The sequence below is a fragment of the Nansenia antarctica genome, assembly GCF_963989245.1.
Source record: "Nansenia antarctica genome assembly, chromosome: 6".
NCBI classification, from domain to species: domain Eukaryota; kingdom Metazoa; phylum Chordata; class Actinopteri; order Argentiniformes; family Microstomatidae; genus Nansenia; species Nansenia antarctica.
Window position 1 is genome coordinate 33,092,717 of NC_137676.1, and position 18,229 is coordinate 33,110,945.

The 18,229-nt window shown below is 47.1% G+C and overlaps 1 protein-coding gene across 1 annotated transcript in view; it reads left to right on the top strand.

Annotated features, from left to right (window-relative positions):
- Positions 1 to 10,180: 10,180 nt before the first annotated feature.
- The window catches only part of skia (v-ski avian sarcoma viral oncogene homolog a), a gene marked incomplete at its 5' end in the record, with an annotated part of 39,573 nt that continues 31,524 nt past the window's right edge, over positions 10,181 to 18,229 (top strand). Inside the window, one exon of the mRNA XM_080534953.1 lies at positions 10,181 to 11,086. Within this exon, the coding sequence (XP_080391079.1) occupies positions 10,181 to 11,086 (906 nt within the window). The remainder of the gene's footprint in view (positions 11,087 to 18,229) is intronic.

Sequence of the window (18,229 nt, forward strand, 5' to 3'; positions counted from 1 at the left end):
TAGATAATTTCCTCTGAAATGTCACTGTTTTAAAGGTTGATGAGTGCCCCCGCTGTCAACATCATGAGACAATAAAGACAGTTGCACCTGTACTCCATCCCATCCAAGTGAAAGAGGCATGGAGTGTCCTGGGGATTGATCTCATTGGTCCACTTCCCACCACTGCAAAGGGCAAAAGGTAGCTACTGAATGTTGGGCAGAAGTATGTGTAACCCCTTTTGGTTAAAGCTAGTGAGATAAGCTGACATCATGTATTGGATAAGTCAATAAAAGTTATGAAGCAAGTTTTTGGTGGATCCCATGAGGAATAGCTGCTGCAATGCTGTAGCTAATGGAGAACAATCTGCATTTTTCATTGCAGATACATTCTGACTGCAACCGACCTCTTCACCAAGTGGGCTGTGGCAAAAACCCTCTACACCAAAACAGCCAATGAGGTGTCCAGGAAGATAGTTAACATTCTTCTTGACTTTGGACTGGTAGAGAGGATCATTACCGACCAAGGACGGGAATTTGTGAATGAGGTACAGTTATAAGTTATAAGTTATAAGTTATAAGTTATAAGTTATAAGACACAGTGTATGTGATGTGTGATATTTGATAATTGTAATTTAATCTAATTTAATTGCATACACTAATGCATCTGCAGGTCAACCGTGGTGTTTTTGAGGCTCTGGGTGTCAAACACTGCATCACGTCACCCTACCACCCCCAGGCCAATGGACAGGACGAGCGCACAAACCGCACCGTGAAGACTGCGCTTGCCAAGTACTGTGGGGAGGGACAGAACGACTGGGATGTCCATTTGAGGGGCATCATAATGAGCATCAACACCTCTAAGCAGGTAGCCTACTATTGTGTAACAACTGCATATGTAAACAATTCAAACAAACATAGAAAGAAACAAAAAACTATTTAAACAATATAGAAAGATGGTGAAATGCTATTGATTGTACTTTTGTTTTGTTTTACAGCGATCAACCAGGTACACCCCGTACATGGCACTGTTCGGACGGCACCCTCGCAGCCCAGGTGTCATCAACACAACACAGACTGAGGAGGGTGACGACTCAGCTGTGGTTGTGGTTGATTTGCCAGAGGAGGATGTACAGGCGAAGACTGTCGAAGTTACAGATCTACGTGCAAAGGTGATGTAAAAATGGCAATTTATGCATAATAATATCTAATAATAACAAATATGCATACAATGGCAATATATGCTATAAAATATGAATATGTTTCAAGGGAAAATTAATTAAATGATAAAAAAAAATCAGATTTACCAGAACATCCAAATTGCCCAGGCAAGGCAGAAAAAGACCTACGAGGCCCAGAAACAAAAGGGGGTCAAATCCTTTGACTTCAAAGTTGGGGATGAGGTCCTACGGGCAAACAAAAGGAAGGAGGGACAGAAAGGAGGGCGACTGGAGGCCAATTGGTTTGGGCCGCACAGCATATCCTCCATCTCACCCAAGGGTGTGGTGATGCTGTCCAGCACCAAAGGGCCTCAGCTAAAGCAGGGTGTGAACGTTGCCCAGCTGAAGCCGTTCATCAGGCCTAATTTGAGAGGTATTATTATTGTTAATACAAGGACATACACTAAGTGTGTATGTGCAGTAACTGTATGTATGTGATACTTGCATAATACTGTATCCTCTCCATCAGAGTCCAGAGAGCCTGAGCCACCAGTCGTCCCTCCGTATCTGTGCGCTATGACCCCAAGCCAGGACATGCTGGTAGATATAAATGTCTACTTGATACGCAATCATCTTTTGTATGTTTGCTATTGATTTAAAGTATGTTTTATATCTATTACTTGTAGCTAAATTATGTACTGGACCCACAAATATCTCAAATGGAGATCATTGTGAAGGAGGGGGATGTCTGCCCCTGTCTGGACTTTTGGAGCTTGGGCCTTCCTCAGCTCATGGAGTCCAATGTACGTATAGAATAGACTTCACTTTAAATGTAACTTCCGAAACCGCATTTGTTATACATTGGCTTACTTTTTTATTCTGTCACTATCTCACTCAAAGCCACGGGCAGAGGTTTGCCCACTGGACCGATGAGGCCAGAGCGTTGCTCCAAGGGTCACTGCAGCCGGTTTTCAGGGTCCCCAAGAAGCGGAAGAGGGAACAGGTGAGCATGATGCTGAACAGGTGAGCATGATGCTGAATGGTAAATAATAGTGTTTTTTGTTAGTTCAATAGTTGTGATTGCACCATGCATTTTATTCCTTCAGTGTGAGCGGTCTGACAGTGTGGTGGGCAGCAATGCCATAAGAAATTACCACAGCTATGCCGCAACAATGCAAGAGGAAGACGCCAAGAAAAAGAGGACAGAAGACGACAACTTGGGTATGTTTCTCTTCACCAGTACTGTATATTACTATAACCTTATATGAAAACGGTGCCACTACACCACTGGCTGTAGAACTGTTTCTATGGACCACTGTAAGAGGACTTTAAACTGTTTTTGTCTTGTAGACCGTGGCATGTCCACCCTCCTGGGAGCGGAGTGGATGAACAAGAACGCCCACCGGCTGTAAGGGAAGGTCCAGGAGCCTGCTTTTCTGCAATTGGACAAAATACAGAGAGAGGAAATAGAGGCTAAATTGACACTGATTGAAGACGAAGAAGAACGTCAAGAATTGCTGGAAATATTTTTGTTTGAATTTGAACTTAAAATTGATTATGATTTATTTCTGTTAGAGGTCAAAGACAATCTTGGCATCCCTGTGTGCGCAAGTTTCAAGGCTCCCAGTTCGGAAGAGTGATTGATTAATTAGTGTGCTTGCAGTCGCAAATATAAAACTGAATCTGAACAGTAGTGTGAACTACATGTTGGTCACATTACTACCCCAAATGATAACGGTGGATGACCGATGGCCTTATTCACTTATTCCTTCCAGCTAGAGTCTGGATCTAGCTAGAGTTAGAGTCATGTCAGAGGGAGGGGCTTTTGACACGTGCATGCTGTCTGAGTCAGTCCATCCTCTCCATGGGCGTGGGTTAGATGTGGCTACAGGCCCCAAACATTTCCCAAATAAGATATATATGTATATGTACACATGCTATATTTCGGTTAACCTACACAATGTTTTTACTTGATTCCAGCTAATTTGTGAATGAATACGTTTTGGTTTGTGTATGGTCAATCCATTTTTATGTAAATATGGTTTCATGCTGTATTGATTTACAATAAATTCATTGCATTTCATTAAATCGTGTTGCTTTACTACAAAAAACACATCTGATTGAGGAAGACTACAAAACATTGAGAAAGGATTTGGTAAACCAAGTATTTCATGCGTCATATGGTAAGAAGAGGGGTGTGGCCATAGTAATTAATACATCTCTACCATTCTCTGAAGAGAAAGTGATAAAAGATAATAGGAGAAGATATGTAATGGTTGACCCTATTACATTAACCATAGCTAAAGGTAATGAATCTTTTTTTCATTTCATACCTATTAGTTTACTCTAACGAATTAAAATGATTAACAAGCATAATGGCACAGAGAATGCAGAGATGTGTATATATACAAAGGGTTGAAATATATGTTGTTATTATTATTATTACTTTATTATCACATAACAGCTATTTGAAGCAAACTATGGAAAATGTATAACTGAGTAGTGAAATACTCAGAAATAGTGAAATACATTCTTAGAAATGTCTACCGTGTCATGATTACTTGAACACACACACTGTGACACATTGGTCACACGCGCGGGCACACACGCGCGATGCGCGCGAAACACACACACAACACACAGTTTCAGATCTACTAACGGGTCTTCGTTGTCATCGTTGTCATCGCGAATCATAGCGAATCATAGCGCTACCTATGGCCGGAAAGGGCTGAACCTATGACCGGATCTGGTAGGGTCGGAAAAACCTCGCGGGTCGGAAATTCCGGTACTTACACCTGTGTGCAGCGTGGACACAACCCACTTCCGTGTTTATGCTTTGACGTCAACGCGCATAAATAAAGTGAAACTTTGCTACTTTGTTACAGAAACATTGTATCTTTGCTACAGAAACATTGTATCTTTGTTACAGAAACATTGTATCTGCGTTACAGAAACATTGTATCTTTGCTACAGAAACATTGTATCTTTGTTACAGAAATATTGTATCTTTGTTACAGAAACATTGTATCTTTGCTACAGAAACATTGTATCTTTGCTACAGAAACATTGTATCTTTGTTACAGAAATATTGTATCTTTGTTACAGAAACATTGTATCTTTGCTACAGAAACATTGTATCTTTGCTACAGAAACATTGTATCTTTGTTACAGAAACATTGTATCTTTGTTACAGAAACATTGTATCTTTGCTACAGAAACATTGTATCTTTGCTACAGAAATATTGTATCTTTGTTACAGAAATATTGTATCTTTGTTACAGAAACATTGTATCTTTGTTACAGAAACATTGTATCTGCATTACAGAAACATTGTATCTTTGCTACAGAAACATTGTATCTTTGTTACAGAAATATTGTATCTTTGTTACAGAAACATTGTATCTTTGTTACAGAAACATTGTATCTTTGTTACAGAAACATTGTATCTTTGTTACTGAAACATTGTATCTTTGCCAATGGTGTTGGTTAGGGAAAGATATGTTTCATAAAGCATTAGCAAATCCTCATCAATTTCACGCAGCATAATAGAAAAAACATATAATAATAATAATAATAATAATAATAATAATAATAGATGTTATTTAATAGCACCGTTCTCAAATTCAAGGACACTGTACAGGAAGAAAAAAGAAGAAAGAAAAAAAAGGGACAATAAACAAAAAAACACAACAAACAAAACAGAATAGAGATACAGAAGATAAAATCATATTCAGGTGAGGTTACACCACAAACGTAGGGGTAAGAGCTCAGGCAGCTATTGGGGATAGTGTTGGTATAGGGGTGGAGTAGGTCAATTAGGTAGACAGGTGACACAAGCATGTATAATGTCTCCACAAAGGTATCAGAGAGTGAGAGTCAGAGACGGGAGATGGTTTGGAGATGGAAAGCAGACTTGGTGACTGACCGTATGTGGGGTTCAAAGGTAAGGGTAGGGTCCAGCAAGACCCCCAGGTTCCTGGCCTCCGAGGAGGGGCAGATGGAACAGCCGTCAATGACGAGGACAAGGTTACCCTAACCCTTTTGAAGGAGGGTCTTGGGCGCAAGAACCATGAGTTCCATTTTATTCCTGTTGAGTTTGAGAAGATTGGTGAGTGTGTGTGAGTGTGTGTGTGTGTGTGTGTGTGTTGTGGCATTCCCTGCTCCCGGCCGGAGGGCAGAGACCTTCAGGAACCCAGACAGCGGCACGGAGAGGCCCTGTGGTGCATCGTGGAGCATCGACACCATCTCCTCTCACCGCTGCCCTGCATCTCCCATCTCCCATCTCCCAGCACCCAGGACTCTGCATCCATCAACAGTGAGCCCACCCAGGACCCTGCATCCATCAACAGTGAGCCCACCCAGGACCCTGCATCCATCAGCAGTGAGCCCACCCAGTAGAGAGCACCCAGGAGTAAACGCACCGAGGAGATGGTAGAGAAGCGTACGAGAGCGGTGCGGAACGAACATACCAGAACGGCACGGAGGGAGACCCGGTGACAGCCCCCGGCAAAGAGCCCTCAGAAGGGAGAGGGGTGAACCAGACGAGCCACGGAGTGAGCGCACCTGGCTGGAGGGAGAGTGGGGAGCCTGGCTAGAGGGAGAGTGGGGAGCCTGGCTAGAGGGAGAGTGGGGAGCCTGGCTAGAGGGAGAGTGGGGAGCCTGGCTAGAGGGAGAGTGGGTAGCCTGGCTAGAGGGAGAGTGGGGAGCCTGGCTAGAGGGAGAGTAGGGAGCCTGGCTAGAGGGAGAGTAGGGAGCCTGGCTAGAGGGAGAGTGGGGAGCCTGGCTAGAGGGAGAGTGGGGAGCCTGGCTAGAGGGAGAGTGGGGAGCCTGGCTAGAGGGAGAGTAGGGAGCCTGGCTAGAGGGAGAGTGGGGAGCCTGGCTAGAGGGAGAGTGGGGAGCCTGGCTAGAGGGAGAGTGGGGAGCCTGGCTAGAGGGAGAGTGGTGAGCCTGGCTAGAGGGAGAGTGGGGAGCCTGGCTGGAGGGAGAGTGGGAGCCTGGCTGGAGGGAGAGTGGGGAGCCTGGCTAGAGGGAGCCTGGCTGGAGGGAGAGTGGGGAGCCTGGCTAGAGGGAGAGTGGCTAGAGGAAGAGTGTGGAGCCTGGCTAGAGGGAGCCTGGCTAGAGGGAGAGTGGGGAGCACGACGGGTGAGCGCCGGATACCGGCAGTATCCAAGTGTCTTCCCAGTAATGGCTGGGTGTGGCCAACCGAGTGGCCCCAGGGGGACCCCCCAGACGAGCCAGACCTGGGTCTCTCTCTCCCCTTTACCCTTGAGACAAGGAAGAACCTCAGTAGCATCAGACAAAACCCATTATCCCTTTGTTTTATTAAATACACCCAGCGTGGCTGAGACCTTCCCCTGGTCTGTGTGTTGTTCTCTGATTTCAGTGTGTGCTTTTCCCTCGGCCGGTACCAGTGGTTGCCGCAGTGTGTGTCTGTGTGTGTCTGTGTGTGTGTGTGTGTGTGTGTGTGAGTGCGCGCGTGTGTTGAAACACCATGATGTTTTTAACCCATCCAGATACAGTGAATATGACTATAATAAGCCTTTTATGATGCTGCTTCATTACCCAGTGGCCAAGGCATCACAGTGCTGTCCTCACCACCAGTTAGGACACACACACAGAGGTGGTGGAAAGTTTAGGTCATACAGTGTTGGGACTTTTTTAAGCCATTTAAGCTTTTGGACAGAAGAAGAGAGGACCAACAGAACGGCTTTGGAGATTATGTCATGGAAAAAAACAAGGAAAACTGGAAAGAATGGAAGGAAAAGAAAAGGAAAGGGTGGCCAACAGAAAAACACACACAACACCATGAGGAAAAAAAGAGCTGCCATTTTGAAATAGGTGAGGCCAGTGTTGAAACACTGCCCCTAGAAGATGAGAATTCCAGAGGGCTAGCATATTGCTAACATGGGTAACTCCTTTTTCACCTCGGAGGGAAAAAGCAGAAAAGCAGACCCTGAGAGCAGGGGGTTGTGGGTAACGTGTGCTGCGCTGGGACAGGCGACCTGGCGCCTCCCGCCTGGAAAGAAAGGTTATGTCATTTAAGAGTCGGGATCCAATGTTGTACGCTGTCACCATGGATACAGGAAGGAAGGATGTGGGGGGGGATAAAAATAGCGGCGCTAAACCGTCTACTGTAGATGGGTGGGGGTGGGGGTGGGGGTGGGTGGGGGGGCGAGAGGGAGAGAGAGGAGGATATGACTGCTCTGCCTTGAGAGTTATTAATCATTGAAAAGGAGGAGAGACGTTCCCTCTCTGTCAGGCTTGGCCTTGAAAGGATGAGCAGCCTGCAGTCAGCGTCCATGTGTCTCACTTGGATCCATTACCAAACTCCGCCCGAAATCGGAGGACGGGGCTCATTGTAATGCATGGAGCAGAATGAGGACAACACGTGTTTGATATCATTCCAGACTCCATTCCATGCATTACAATGAGCCCAGTCCTCCGATTTCTACCTCCACCTACCTCCCCTGTACTGTAACAGTAGACTGCTCTTTACCCCTTGGCCACCAGACCCTGGGATGGCTGGATGCCAAACGGGTCTGATACAGCTCAGCTCAACTCCATAGAGACTCACAGAGGGATGTTTCACAGCTCTCTACTGGGGGTGCAGAATGGGGGGTTTCCAATGTGTTTTCCAGTGGGGTATAATCATCTTTTAATTTATTTTTATGATTATTGGTGATGACTGAACTATTTCTAGAATGACACCCAAAACTCGTGATTTCTTTTTTTATTGAAACATAAAAATAACAACAACAGTGAATGTGGAAAGTGGACAATGGTAAGCTACTTGTAGTGAGGGTCAACGAGGAAACGTAACCCATAACCCAGTAGAGAGGTGTGGCTTTAGATTTCCAGGATTTGAAGGCATGAGTACCTATGGTTGTATAGCTCTGACAACCCCACCACTGCCTCAGTACAGTTGGGTATGTTTCTATGTGGCTCATGAAGACAATATACATAATCTTATAAAACTGTACCAACTCCCATAGGGCCAAAATTATACATTAAATTGTGTTTACATCTGAGTTTCATCTGATAGAGATGCCTTTTACTTATATAGAAAGTAGTATGAACGTACTAATAGAAAGTCATAAGTTGTCCTTTTGTATGTTAATCTTTCTGTCTCATCGTCTCGTCGAAAAATACTGCACTCATCATCAATGGGTAGTGCTTGAAACCTAATTGGTTTCCGAGACCGTGGTTTCTAACGTGTAAAAGACCCGTATAACACTCCAATGGCTTCCATGCTTCTAGACCTAAAATTAACATTTCTACACAATCATGAGTATTTGTTTCAGACAGCAGATATGGAGGATGGATATGATCTACCACTGTCATACACTAACTGACATCACGACCTCTACATGGACCATGCCTCCCAACTCCTGTGTCCTTCAGGCTGCAGTTACATTCCCTTATGGCTAGGGGACGCCACAGGAACGGCAAACTATTGCCTCCCCTTCTGATTGGATTGACTTTCTATTTTTCTCCCAGAGTTCAACATGAACCCTGAGAGAAAAGTTGATGTAATCTAATTAGTCTTTTATGCATAATTATCGATTTGAGTCTTAATTGAAGCGCACAATGCGTCATCATGACCATTGGCCCGTTGGTAACCCGTTGGTTAGAGACATGGCCACGGTCAAAATGGTATTGTTCAACAACATGAAATCGTTTTTCGATTTCACATATGAAAGTGCAAGCGAAGTCACTTCGACTTCACTTGTCAGGAATGTTGAAAGGCCTAGGTGGACGGGTTGTGAAGTGCGCAAGTTCTATCTGTGTTCTTGACGTTGCGAATGATTACAGTTCGAATTCAACCCGCTTGAGGCTGAGTCAAACCTAATCATGGTATTACTACTACTACTCTGCTGCTGTAGCCTGCCGTGGACTGGCCAGCGGGTCTGCTCTGGTCGTACATAGTGGCATATCATTCTATGGTTCAACATTAATAGATATGATAGTAACAACAATGCATCAACGGAGTAACAACGGATGTATTATTATTATTGTTAATATTATTATTATTATTATTATCATCATTAGGCCTATTATTATTATTATTATTATTAGTAGTAGTAGTAGTATAATATTGTTATAAGCTTTGAATACAGATATGACCCTTTATTTTTCTTAATTTCCGACGCAATTTGCATTTCCCCTCAAAGTTTCAATATGACTGTGTTCCTTACGCCACCCGTCCTCTCTCTCTCTCTCGCTGTGAACCAGATGATTCACCGGAGCCTGCGCGTTGTTTCGCCTGTGCAGAGGCCGCACAAGGCTGGAGGAGAGGGGGAGAGGGGGAGGGACGGCTTGTTCCTGGAAGAGCCAGCCTGCGGAGTCAGTCACATTCTTGGCTGGGATTCAATGACTGAGCCAGACACACACAAACACTGAGAGAGGGGGGTGAGGAGAGAGAGAGAGAGAGAGAGAGAGAGAGAGAGAGAGAGAGAGAGAGAGAGAGAGAGAGAGAGAGAGAGAGAGAGAGAGAGAGAGAGAGAGAGAGAGAGAGAGAGAGAGAGAGAGAGAGAGAGAGAGAGAGAGAGAGAGAGAGAGAGAGAGAGAGAGAGAGAGAGAGAAGCCCAGCTCACAGACTACCATCTCCACACAGGCACAGCGAACTGCGGGGGCAGGCGACTGTATGCGTCGGGTTCTACTGCATATTCGACATCGAAAGGAGACTGTAGGCTATTTGTCTTTTTATTTGTATTTTATTCCAGATAAACATAGAGAACATCTCTACTCCTCTAAGCGATACTTTTTGTGGAACTTAAAAGGGTACAATTCCTTTTTTTGTGGAGTTTGGGGAGACGCGTTTGGATATGCGGGAGTCTACTGCAGGGGAAGAGTCGCCGGTGTGACCGTTCGCCTAGTCAGAGGAAAGTCACCGTCCTGGACTTGTTCTGTGGATGTTTCATGAAGCTCTTTCTGCGTTTGGCAAATTCTATGAGACCTTGGATATACAAGGAACCGGGACCTGTCGTGACATCGCATCGCGTTCATTCCCCGTCGTTGAAAGCGTTCAAATTAGTGCGGACAACATGGAGACTGTAAGTCGGCAGAGCTTCCAACCTCACCCAGGACTGCAACAAACTCTCAAGCAGTTTCACCTGAGTTCTATGAGTTCCCTCGGCGGCCCGGCGGCGTTCTCGGCTCGGTGGCAACATGACCTACTGTTCAAGAAAGACGGAAAGGAACCGGAGCCCGTCCTGCATCTCCCCCTGCAGCCGCCGCCGGTGATGCCCGGGCCGCTGTTCATCCCCTCGGACCGCTCCACCGAGCGCTGCGAGACGGTCCTGGAGACGGAGACCATCTCCTGCTTCGTGGTCGGCGGGGAGAAGCGGCTGTGCCTGCCGCAGATCCTCAACACGGTCCTGCGGGACTTCTCCCTCCAGCAGATCAACTCGGTGTGCGACGACCTGCACATCTACTGCTCCCGGTGCACGGCGGACCAGCTGGAGATCCTCAAAGTCATGGGGATCCTGCCCTTCTCCGCGCCTTCCTGCGGACTCATCACCAAAACGGATTCGGAGCGCCTGTGCAATGCCCTGATCTACGGAGGCACCTACCCGCCGCACTGCAAGAAAGAGTTCTCCGGTGCTCTGGAACTGGAGCTGTCGGAGAAAAGCTTCAAAGTGTACCACGAGTGTTTCGGAAAGTGCAAGGGTCTGTTCGTCCCGGAGCTGTACACCAGCCCCAACGCCGCGTGCATCCAGTGTCTGGACTGCAGACTCATGTACCCGACCCATAAGTTCGTGGTCCACAGTCACAAATCGTTGGAAAACAGGACTTGCCACTGGGGCTTCGACTCTGCCAGCTGGAGGGCATACATCCTCCTGGCCCAGGATTACACGGGCAAAGAGGAGAAGGCGCGCTTGGAGCAGGTTTTGGACGAGATAAAAGAGAAATTTGACTTCGCCAATAAATACAAGAGGAAAGCGTCAAGGGTGAGTTCAAGTGACGTTTGGTTCTGTTTCCCAGCTTCCTCCCTGTTAGGCTACATATCCCTGTTATTTCTGACAGTATCAACAAATCAGTGTTTCGAACTTGATCTGCCTTTTTTAGGGTACACCAACGTCACATGTGTTTTGTTGACCCCCCCCCCCCCCCGAGAAGAGAAAAACATGAATTCAGGTATCATCTATTGATCACACAACCCTGCACTACTGTCTAGCCTACAGGACGGGGGCGAGTCTGTTCACACATATATCTAATTGTCTACCAATAACAACACAACGCCTCTGGTAATAAAGCCATTATGTGTCAGTTAAACATCTCTGCGTGTGTCTGTCTAGCGTGTAAATACAACACCATTTACCAACAAACGGCCCTGTAAACAGTGTCAAACAACAATTGGGACCATGTCATTCAGGGAAAAGGAAATAATGGATACGTTTTTCAAGAGGATAACGTTGCTCTTATATCCCCCCCCCCCCCCCCCCCTCCGCACTTCGCAGTTTATTGTGTGTCTCTGTTTGAGAATGGGACACTTGGCCACGGTTGTTATCTCAGGTACTTGAAGGTGGATGTGTGTGTGTGTGTGTGTGTGTGTGTGGTGTGTGTGTGTGTGTGTGTGTGTGTGTGTAATGAGGGGTGCTGCTCAGCGGGACTGTGTCTCAGGGTGCTCAGGGTTTATTAGGGCAGATATGCCAAGTTGTTGTGTCTGCGGCCACAGGCCATTACAGTAAAGACGCCTTCTACTTCTCACAAACACTAAAACTTAATGTCCTCTGTGTGTGTGTGTGTGTGTGTGTGTGTGTGTGTGTGTGTGTGTGTGTGTGTGTGTGTGCGTGCGTGCGTGCGTCAATGGCTCGATTTTTCTCACTCAGCACAGCCTTGTGCAATATTATTATTATGAAATGTAAAATGTTTAAATGCTTTAGAATTGTTTTTTTTACCTGCGATGGTAATTAATTCTGGGGAGTGGAAATGTGTCATACATGTCCTACCCCTCCCATGCCACCCAACAGGCTCACCTCTCTGTGAAGAGTACAGGGGGGGCGATCTAACCCTGACTCGGGGGGCTACAGTGCTTCCAACAGACAGAGCCCTGATTGTGAATCTCTGGGGGGGGGGGGGGGGGGGGGGGTAGATCTGTGGTCGGCAGGGCGGTATGGAGGTGGTGTGTGTGTCAGTGGAGTAGGGGGTTGGGGGGGGGGGGTCCTTCCCCCCACTCTTCCTCTAAATAAGACTGATAAAAGAATGAGACTGATAAAAGAGCCCCCCCCCCCCCCCCCGTGGTCATTTGCATGAACTGTTCCACATGAATGGGGTTGATGAGGCAAGGATAGGAGTATTGTGGTGGAAACATAATATGATCCCAACAAGGGGGGGGGGGCGGGGCATTCACACACACACACACACACAGTCTTCCCTTCCCCCCAATTACCTACTCTTTGCCACTCTCTCTGTGTAGAAGTAGAAGTAGGGTGAAGGTGTGTGTTTAAGTGTGTGTGTTTGTGTGTGTGGGGGGGGGGTGATAATGGTAAGATACTTTTTGGTCGGGTCGTCCAAACAAAGTGGAAGTGTTTCCAAACAGCTCCTCCCAGACTGCCCCCCCCCACCCCCACCCTGGCCCTAGTACGGCTGTCCCCCCCCCCCCCCCCCCCCCACCCTGGTACGGCTGTCCCCCCCCCCCCTCCCCCACCCTGGTACAGCTGTCCCCCCCCCACCCTGGTACGGCTGTCCCCCCCCCACCCTGGCGGTTGGGCTGCAGGGCTAGAGCACTAGCTGGCAACACTCTGCTCCTGGCTGCATTTAGACTCAAGTGGGGACCCCCCCACACACACTTTAAAGACCCATTATCTTTTTGAAGGGTCTCACAAGGCGCCTGTGTATGTGTTACCAATAGCCCCCTCCTTTTTCAATTCAGTCTTTTTTTCCAAGCTGCCTCGTAAAACAAAGCTAATGCTAATGAGTGGGAATATTTTTGCAGAATCTGAATTATGATAATATTGCTAAACTTATGGCTAACACACAGCTTGTCCCGCTTTGTCAGCAGATTTCATCTGGTCGTTTACTTTTGAAATGTTCTTCTTCTAGGAAAGTAAGAGACGGGGCCGGCCCACATGAGGGGCTGTAGCACTTGAGAGGCTACGCTAATAGAGACGCTACGCTAACAGATGTATAGACCAAGAAAAGGATACTTGTGTGTGTGTGTTTTGTGCCACTGGGTGAGGGTGGTTTTGTTCCTAGCGGGGAAGGTGTTACACTAGTGTGAGCTGGCAGTCTCACAGGCAGCCATAGGAAGTGGAGTTGAAGACTTCCTCCCCTTCAAGACTCCTTGCTCTGAGGTCATGGGCACTTCTGCATATACTGTATCGCAGTCTAGGCATTTCCCAACCACACACACACACACACACACAGTCACACACACACACACACACACACACACACACACACACACACACACACACACACACACACACACACACACACACACACACACACACACACACACACACACACACACACACACACACACACACACACACACCAGCAGACAGTGAAATCCTAACACAAAGGACATTTCATTGCAGCATATTTCGTCCTATAAAACGAGAACTGGATTTTGCAGTAAAAGTGCATTCTCCATTCTGATCTGAGGTGTGTGGTAGCTGCAATGTTGACTGTGTGTGTGTGTGTGTGTGTCTGTGTGAGCGCAAACAACAGTGAGTGTGTGAACTATTGACTGGGTTCAAAGTTTACGAGTTAGGGTGTGGAGCGGTTCTTGAAGTTCGCTGTTGCCAATGTTGGCTGGCTTTATGACTTTATGTTCCTGGCTGGTACACATGTGGGTGGCAGACATAATCAGCGGCTTTCCTCATCAGGATGTTTAGATAAGAGTTGCGGCTGCAGATTGAATACGTTGCTCACTTTTATTTCGCCCCCGAGATGATGTGATTTATATACAATCCATCTGTTTGGAGGAGATATGAGAGAGAGAGAGAGGGCGGGAGGGAGGAAGGAGACATTTATCAGTTCAGGCGGTGAAGGCGCATCTTAGCCTTCGTCTATGCCGCTACCAATTAGCCATTTCATTATTGCTCTCTTTAACCTGCTGTCTTTCGGTGTTCTCTAAATAGGAAGCTATACAGAACCTGTTTAAGACAACATTTTCAACAAACGTTCCACTCATCGTCCCAAGGTTTGTCCCTGCGGTGGCTGTGTCATCTGTGGTATGGCGGTGAGATCAGACAGTCACCATGTCACATACGCCAGCAGACAAGGAGCGTCTCGGCTGGGAATGGGGGAGTTGCAACATTCCAGACCCACCACTCCCTGCGCACGAGAGAGAGAGAGAGAGACAGAGAGAGAGAGAGAGACAGAGAGAGAGAGAGAGAGAGAGAGACAGAGAGAGAAAGAAAGAGAGAGAGACAGAGAGAGAGAGAGAGAGACTTGGCTGAAAAAGTTAAATGACAAGGCTCAGAATGGTAGAATATCAGCAACAGAGAGGGGGGTGGGGTGGGAAGAGAGAGGGAATGGGAGAGAAGTGAGTTTGAGAGAGAGAGAGAGAGAGAGAGAGAGAGAGAGAGAGAGAGAGAGAGAGAGAGAGAGAGAGATGAGCCCGTAAGGCATGCGTCAAATGAGAACACTCCTGAATGGGCATGAATGAAACATGTCCTCACACCTGCATGCTATTAAAACCAGTCCCCAAACACCCGTCCTGCCCTCCTTCTCTCCCTCCGTCTCTCCCTTCCTTACTCAAGTTGTCCTTCCTCCATGTTTTATTTTCTCTCCGGGGTGGTGGAGAAAAGTTTCAAAACAGAGACAAAAGAAAGCAGTTGAGAGAGAGAGAGAGAGAAGAAGGAGAGAGAGAGAGAGCATAGAGAGAGAAGAAGGAGAGAGAGAGAGAGAGCACAGAGAGAGAAGGTGCATTCACGCTGAACACAAAGCTTACTAATCACTAAAAGTTTCAATCCTTCACCCCCAGGGACTTTGATGATGACGCTACTTTTCAGCGTTTATGGAGCTACGTTGTGATGTTTTCTTGCAGGCAGCTGTGATAGTTAATCCTACAGCTTAGTTTCCAAAGGGCTGAATAAAAACTGGTTCGGTCTGAATGGCGAGAGAGACTCTTTAAAAACGCTCGCAAAAAGTAAAAAAAGAAAAAAAAAGAAAAAAAAAAGAGAAGGTTTTTAACAGCGCACTGGAGAGCCTGTGTACGTCAGCCGAGAGGTCGGGGTTCTTGTTGTTTAAAGAGCAGAGGTGTTCAGAGCTGCTCAGAGGTGCTCAGAGCTGCTCAGAGGTGTTCAGAGGTGTTCAGAGATGTTCAGAGGTGCTCAGAGGTGCTCAGAGCTGCTCAGAGGTGTTCAGAGGTGCTCAGAGCTGCTCAGAGGTGTTCAGAGCTGCTCAGAGGTGTTCAGAGGTGCTCAGAGGTGCTCAGAGGTGTGGCGGAGGGCCAGACATTTTGCAGGGAGGCTGAGACTTCTTCCCCTTGCAGTGCCCAAACATGTCCTGGTGCACCCTGGGATATCTGGCCTCCAGCTGAAGGGGCTGCTTGTTGGAGGGGGGGTGGGGGGGATGGGGGAAGGAAGTGACCTCCCTGAGGGAATACAGGGAGGCTATGTCCTGTTTCATATGCAAGGCACAGTCCTGGGCTAAGCCTACTGACAGCCAGCCATATCCACTCTGCGGACAGAACAACAGCTGTTAGCCATGCATATCAATGGCTGGAGAGAGAGAGAGAATATCCCCCTCTCTTTCTTGGGGGGGTTGTTGGGCAACTGCTGCATTGAGCTGCTCTGGGCTTTGAACTGTGACCAGTGGTGGAGAGGTGGACTGGGTGGTGAAGAGGTGGACTGGGTGGTGGTGGAGGTGGACTGGGTGGTGGTGGAGGTGGACTGGGCCTGTTCTTGTGATCTCAGAGGAATGATCCAGTGGCTGCTGTGTGTGTGCATGTGTGTGTGTGTGTGTGTGTTTTGTGTGTGTGTTTACGTGTACTAATGTATGTGTGTAGTCTGCTTCGGGATTGAAGCTGTGTGTGTGTGTGCGTGTGCGTGTGCGTGTGTGTGTGTACGTGTGCAGAGAATTATCAATTTTCTCCAGCATGCCCCAAGAAGAAGGAAGCCACTAATTCAATCAACCCAAGCTAAATGGCTAGCGCTGCTACCCGCATCTCTATGTCATCCTCCCAGCTGATGTCATCTATATACAGTCAGGCTGGTCTCCTCATTGGCCTTCACTGGGCATCATGGAGATCAATGGCATTGACAAGGGATCCCCTCTGAGCACTTAGCGCTTAGTAGCTTTCTGCTAATCGTCGTCTGGAAGCTAGTGAACTTTTTTCAATGGCTTGGTTGTTCATTGATGAGACCCCAAAGGCATGGATTCCATACCGATAAACAGATGCTTCTGCTGCATCAGAGATAAGGCGACTGAAACCTCCCTTTTAACGATTTGGATTGTAATTGCTTTGTAGCTTGAATGGTATGCAAATGCGAGAGTTTATTTTTATTTTTTAATTAGCAGTTAAGTTGGTGTGTGAAGAGACTGGTACTAATTATTTGCCACATAAATTCGCTAATTTGCAGAGCTGTTTTTATTTATTTATTACATTCTTGCTGCAAACCATCCGGAAGAAAACAACGTTGGTTGTTCTTTTTTTCTCCTCTTTGAGAATACAGCGGGGGAAGACGGGTCTAACTATGCTTAGGTCGGACTTCAAGGCTTCCGGCTGGAAAACTTTTTGAGGAATTGTTGTGTCGTAGATGAAAAAAGCACACTTTGCCGTTCAGGCGTGCGACTCGCGTCTCTTCTCCGTGCACCGCAAAGACAATACTCAAGAACACAAGAGCAGAACACATATTATGAATCACAGGTGACATGTTTTTTTTTCCTGTGGCGTCTGGGAAATTCTTCAGTAGAGCGTGACAAAAGGCGGCGGAGAATAAATTAAACGTGCCGGTTCTTTTCATTCCTCCCCTGCCAGCAGAGAGTTTAATTCACATCCTTTTTTACAGTAAAGTCGAACAAAAGGGGCTTTCTCTGATTGTTCACTGGGAAAGTATTACGGTAATCAAAGAAATAAAACCATAGATCTAAACCATCTAGGGTTTAGTTTGTTTACGTTTTCTTCTTCTTTTCGTACGGAAATCCTTTCAGTTTTTCTGTTTGATGGCTCAATGTTGTGTTAATTGGCTGAGAACACCACAGATATGTATGATGACACAACCTAAACAGTGTTCTGTAGCGTAAAGCTCCTGGGGATATTTATGTTATTATGAGTCTTGTTATGCTGCTCTGTTTGATTCCATGATTCCTTCCAGTAATTTCCCTCTTCTTCTCCCTGACAAGCTATTCCAGAAGATCCTTACCCCCCTTCCTCCATGCACCCTCGACACACCAACACACATACACGCGCGCACACACACACACACACACACACACACACACACACACACACACACACACACACACAAACACACCACAACAACCATCATCCATAGGTATTAGCCACAATCTCATTCTCAAGAAGAGAGAGAGAGAGAGAAGGGGAAATGAAAGAGAAGTTCAAGCCCCCATCGCACGCCATTGTTCCCCCTCACCCCTCCTCCTTGATGTCGCCTCCCCCCACCCGGGAGGTGTTCTTTCTGAGCTGGAAGGAGCATCAATATACCAGACCTGGGGAGCAGTGGTCATGCCCCCCCCCCCCCCCCCTCCAAGAAAACAAACCAGTAGAGAGGGCTTCCCCAGGCTAATATGTGTGTGTGGGGCCAATGAGTCACCCACCCCAGTGTTGTCGGAGCAAGGTGGTTTTTCCACACTGCACGCAAGGTGGCACGCAAACGTCGACTGTTGTCGTCGAGGCCCGGTCCCCAAAGCATTTCACCACGTCAGCAACGGCGGTTACATGATGTACGTACTGTACGGTCATGTTCTCAAACCCTTCTAACGAAGCGCCGAACTTGGCCGACTATTTTTGGATCTCGTAGCAACCCAGGGTTAGCACGCTCGGTTAGCAACCCCGGGTTAGCATGCTCGGTTAGCAAACCGCTGCTTTCGTGACATCCCACGAACAAACGAACCCGGTGACTTCTGGGGGGGGTCGTGTGAACAAAACGCTATTTTCTTCACGGATGCTCAGTTGC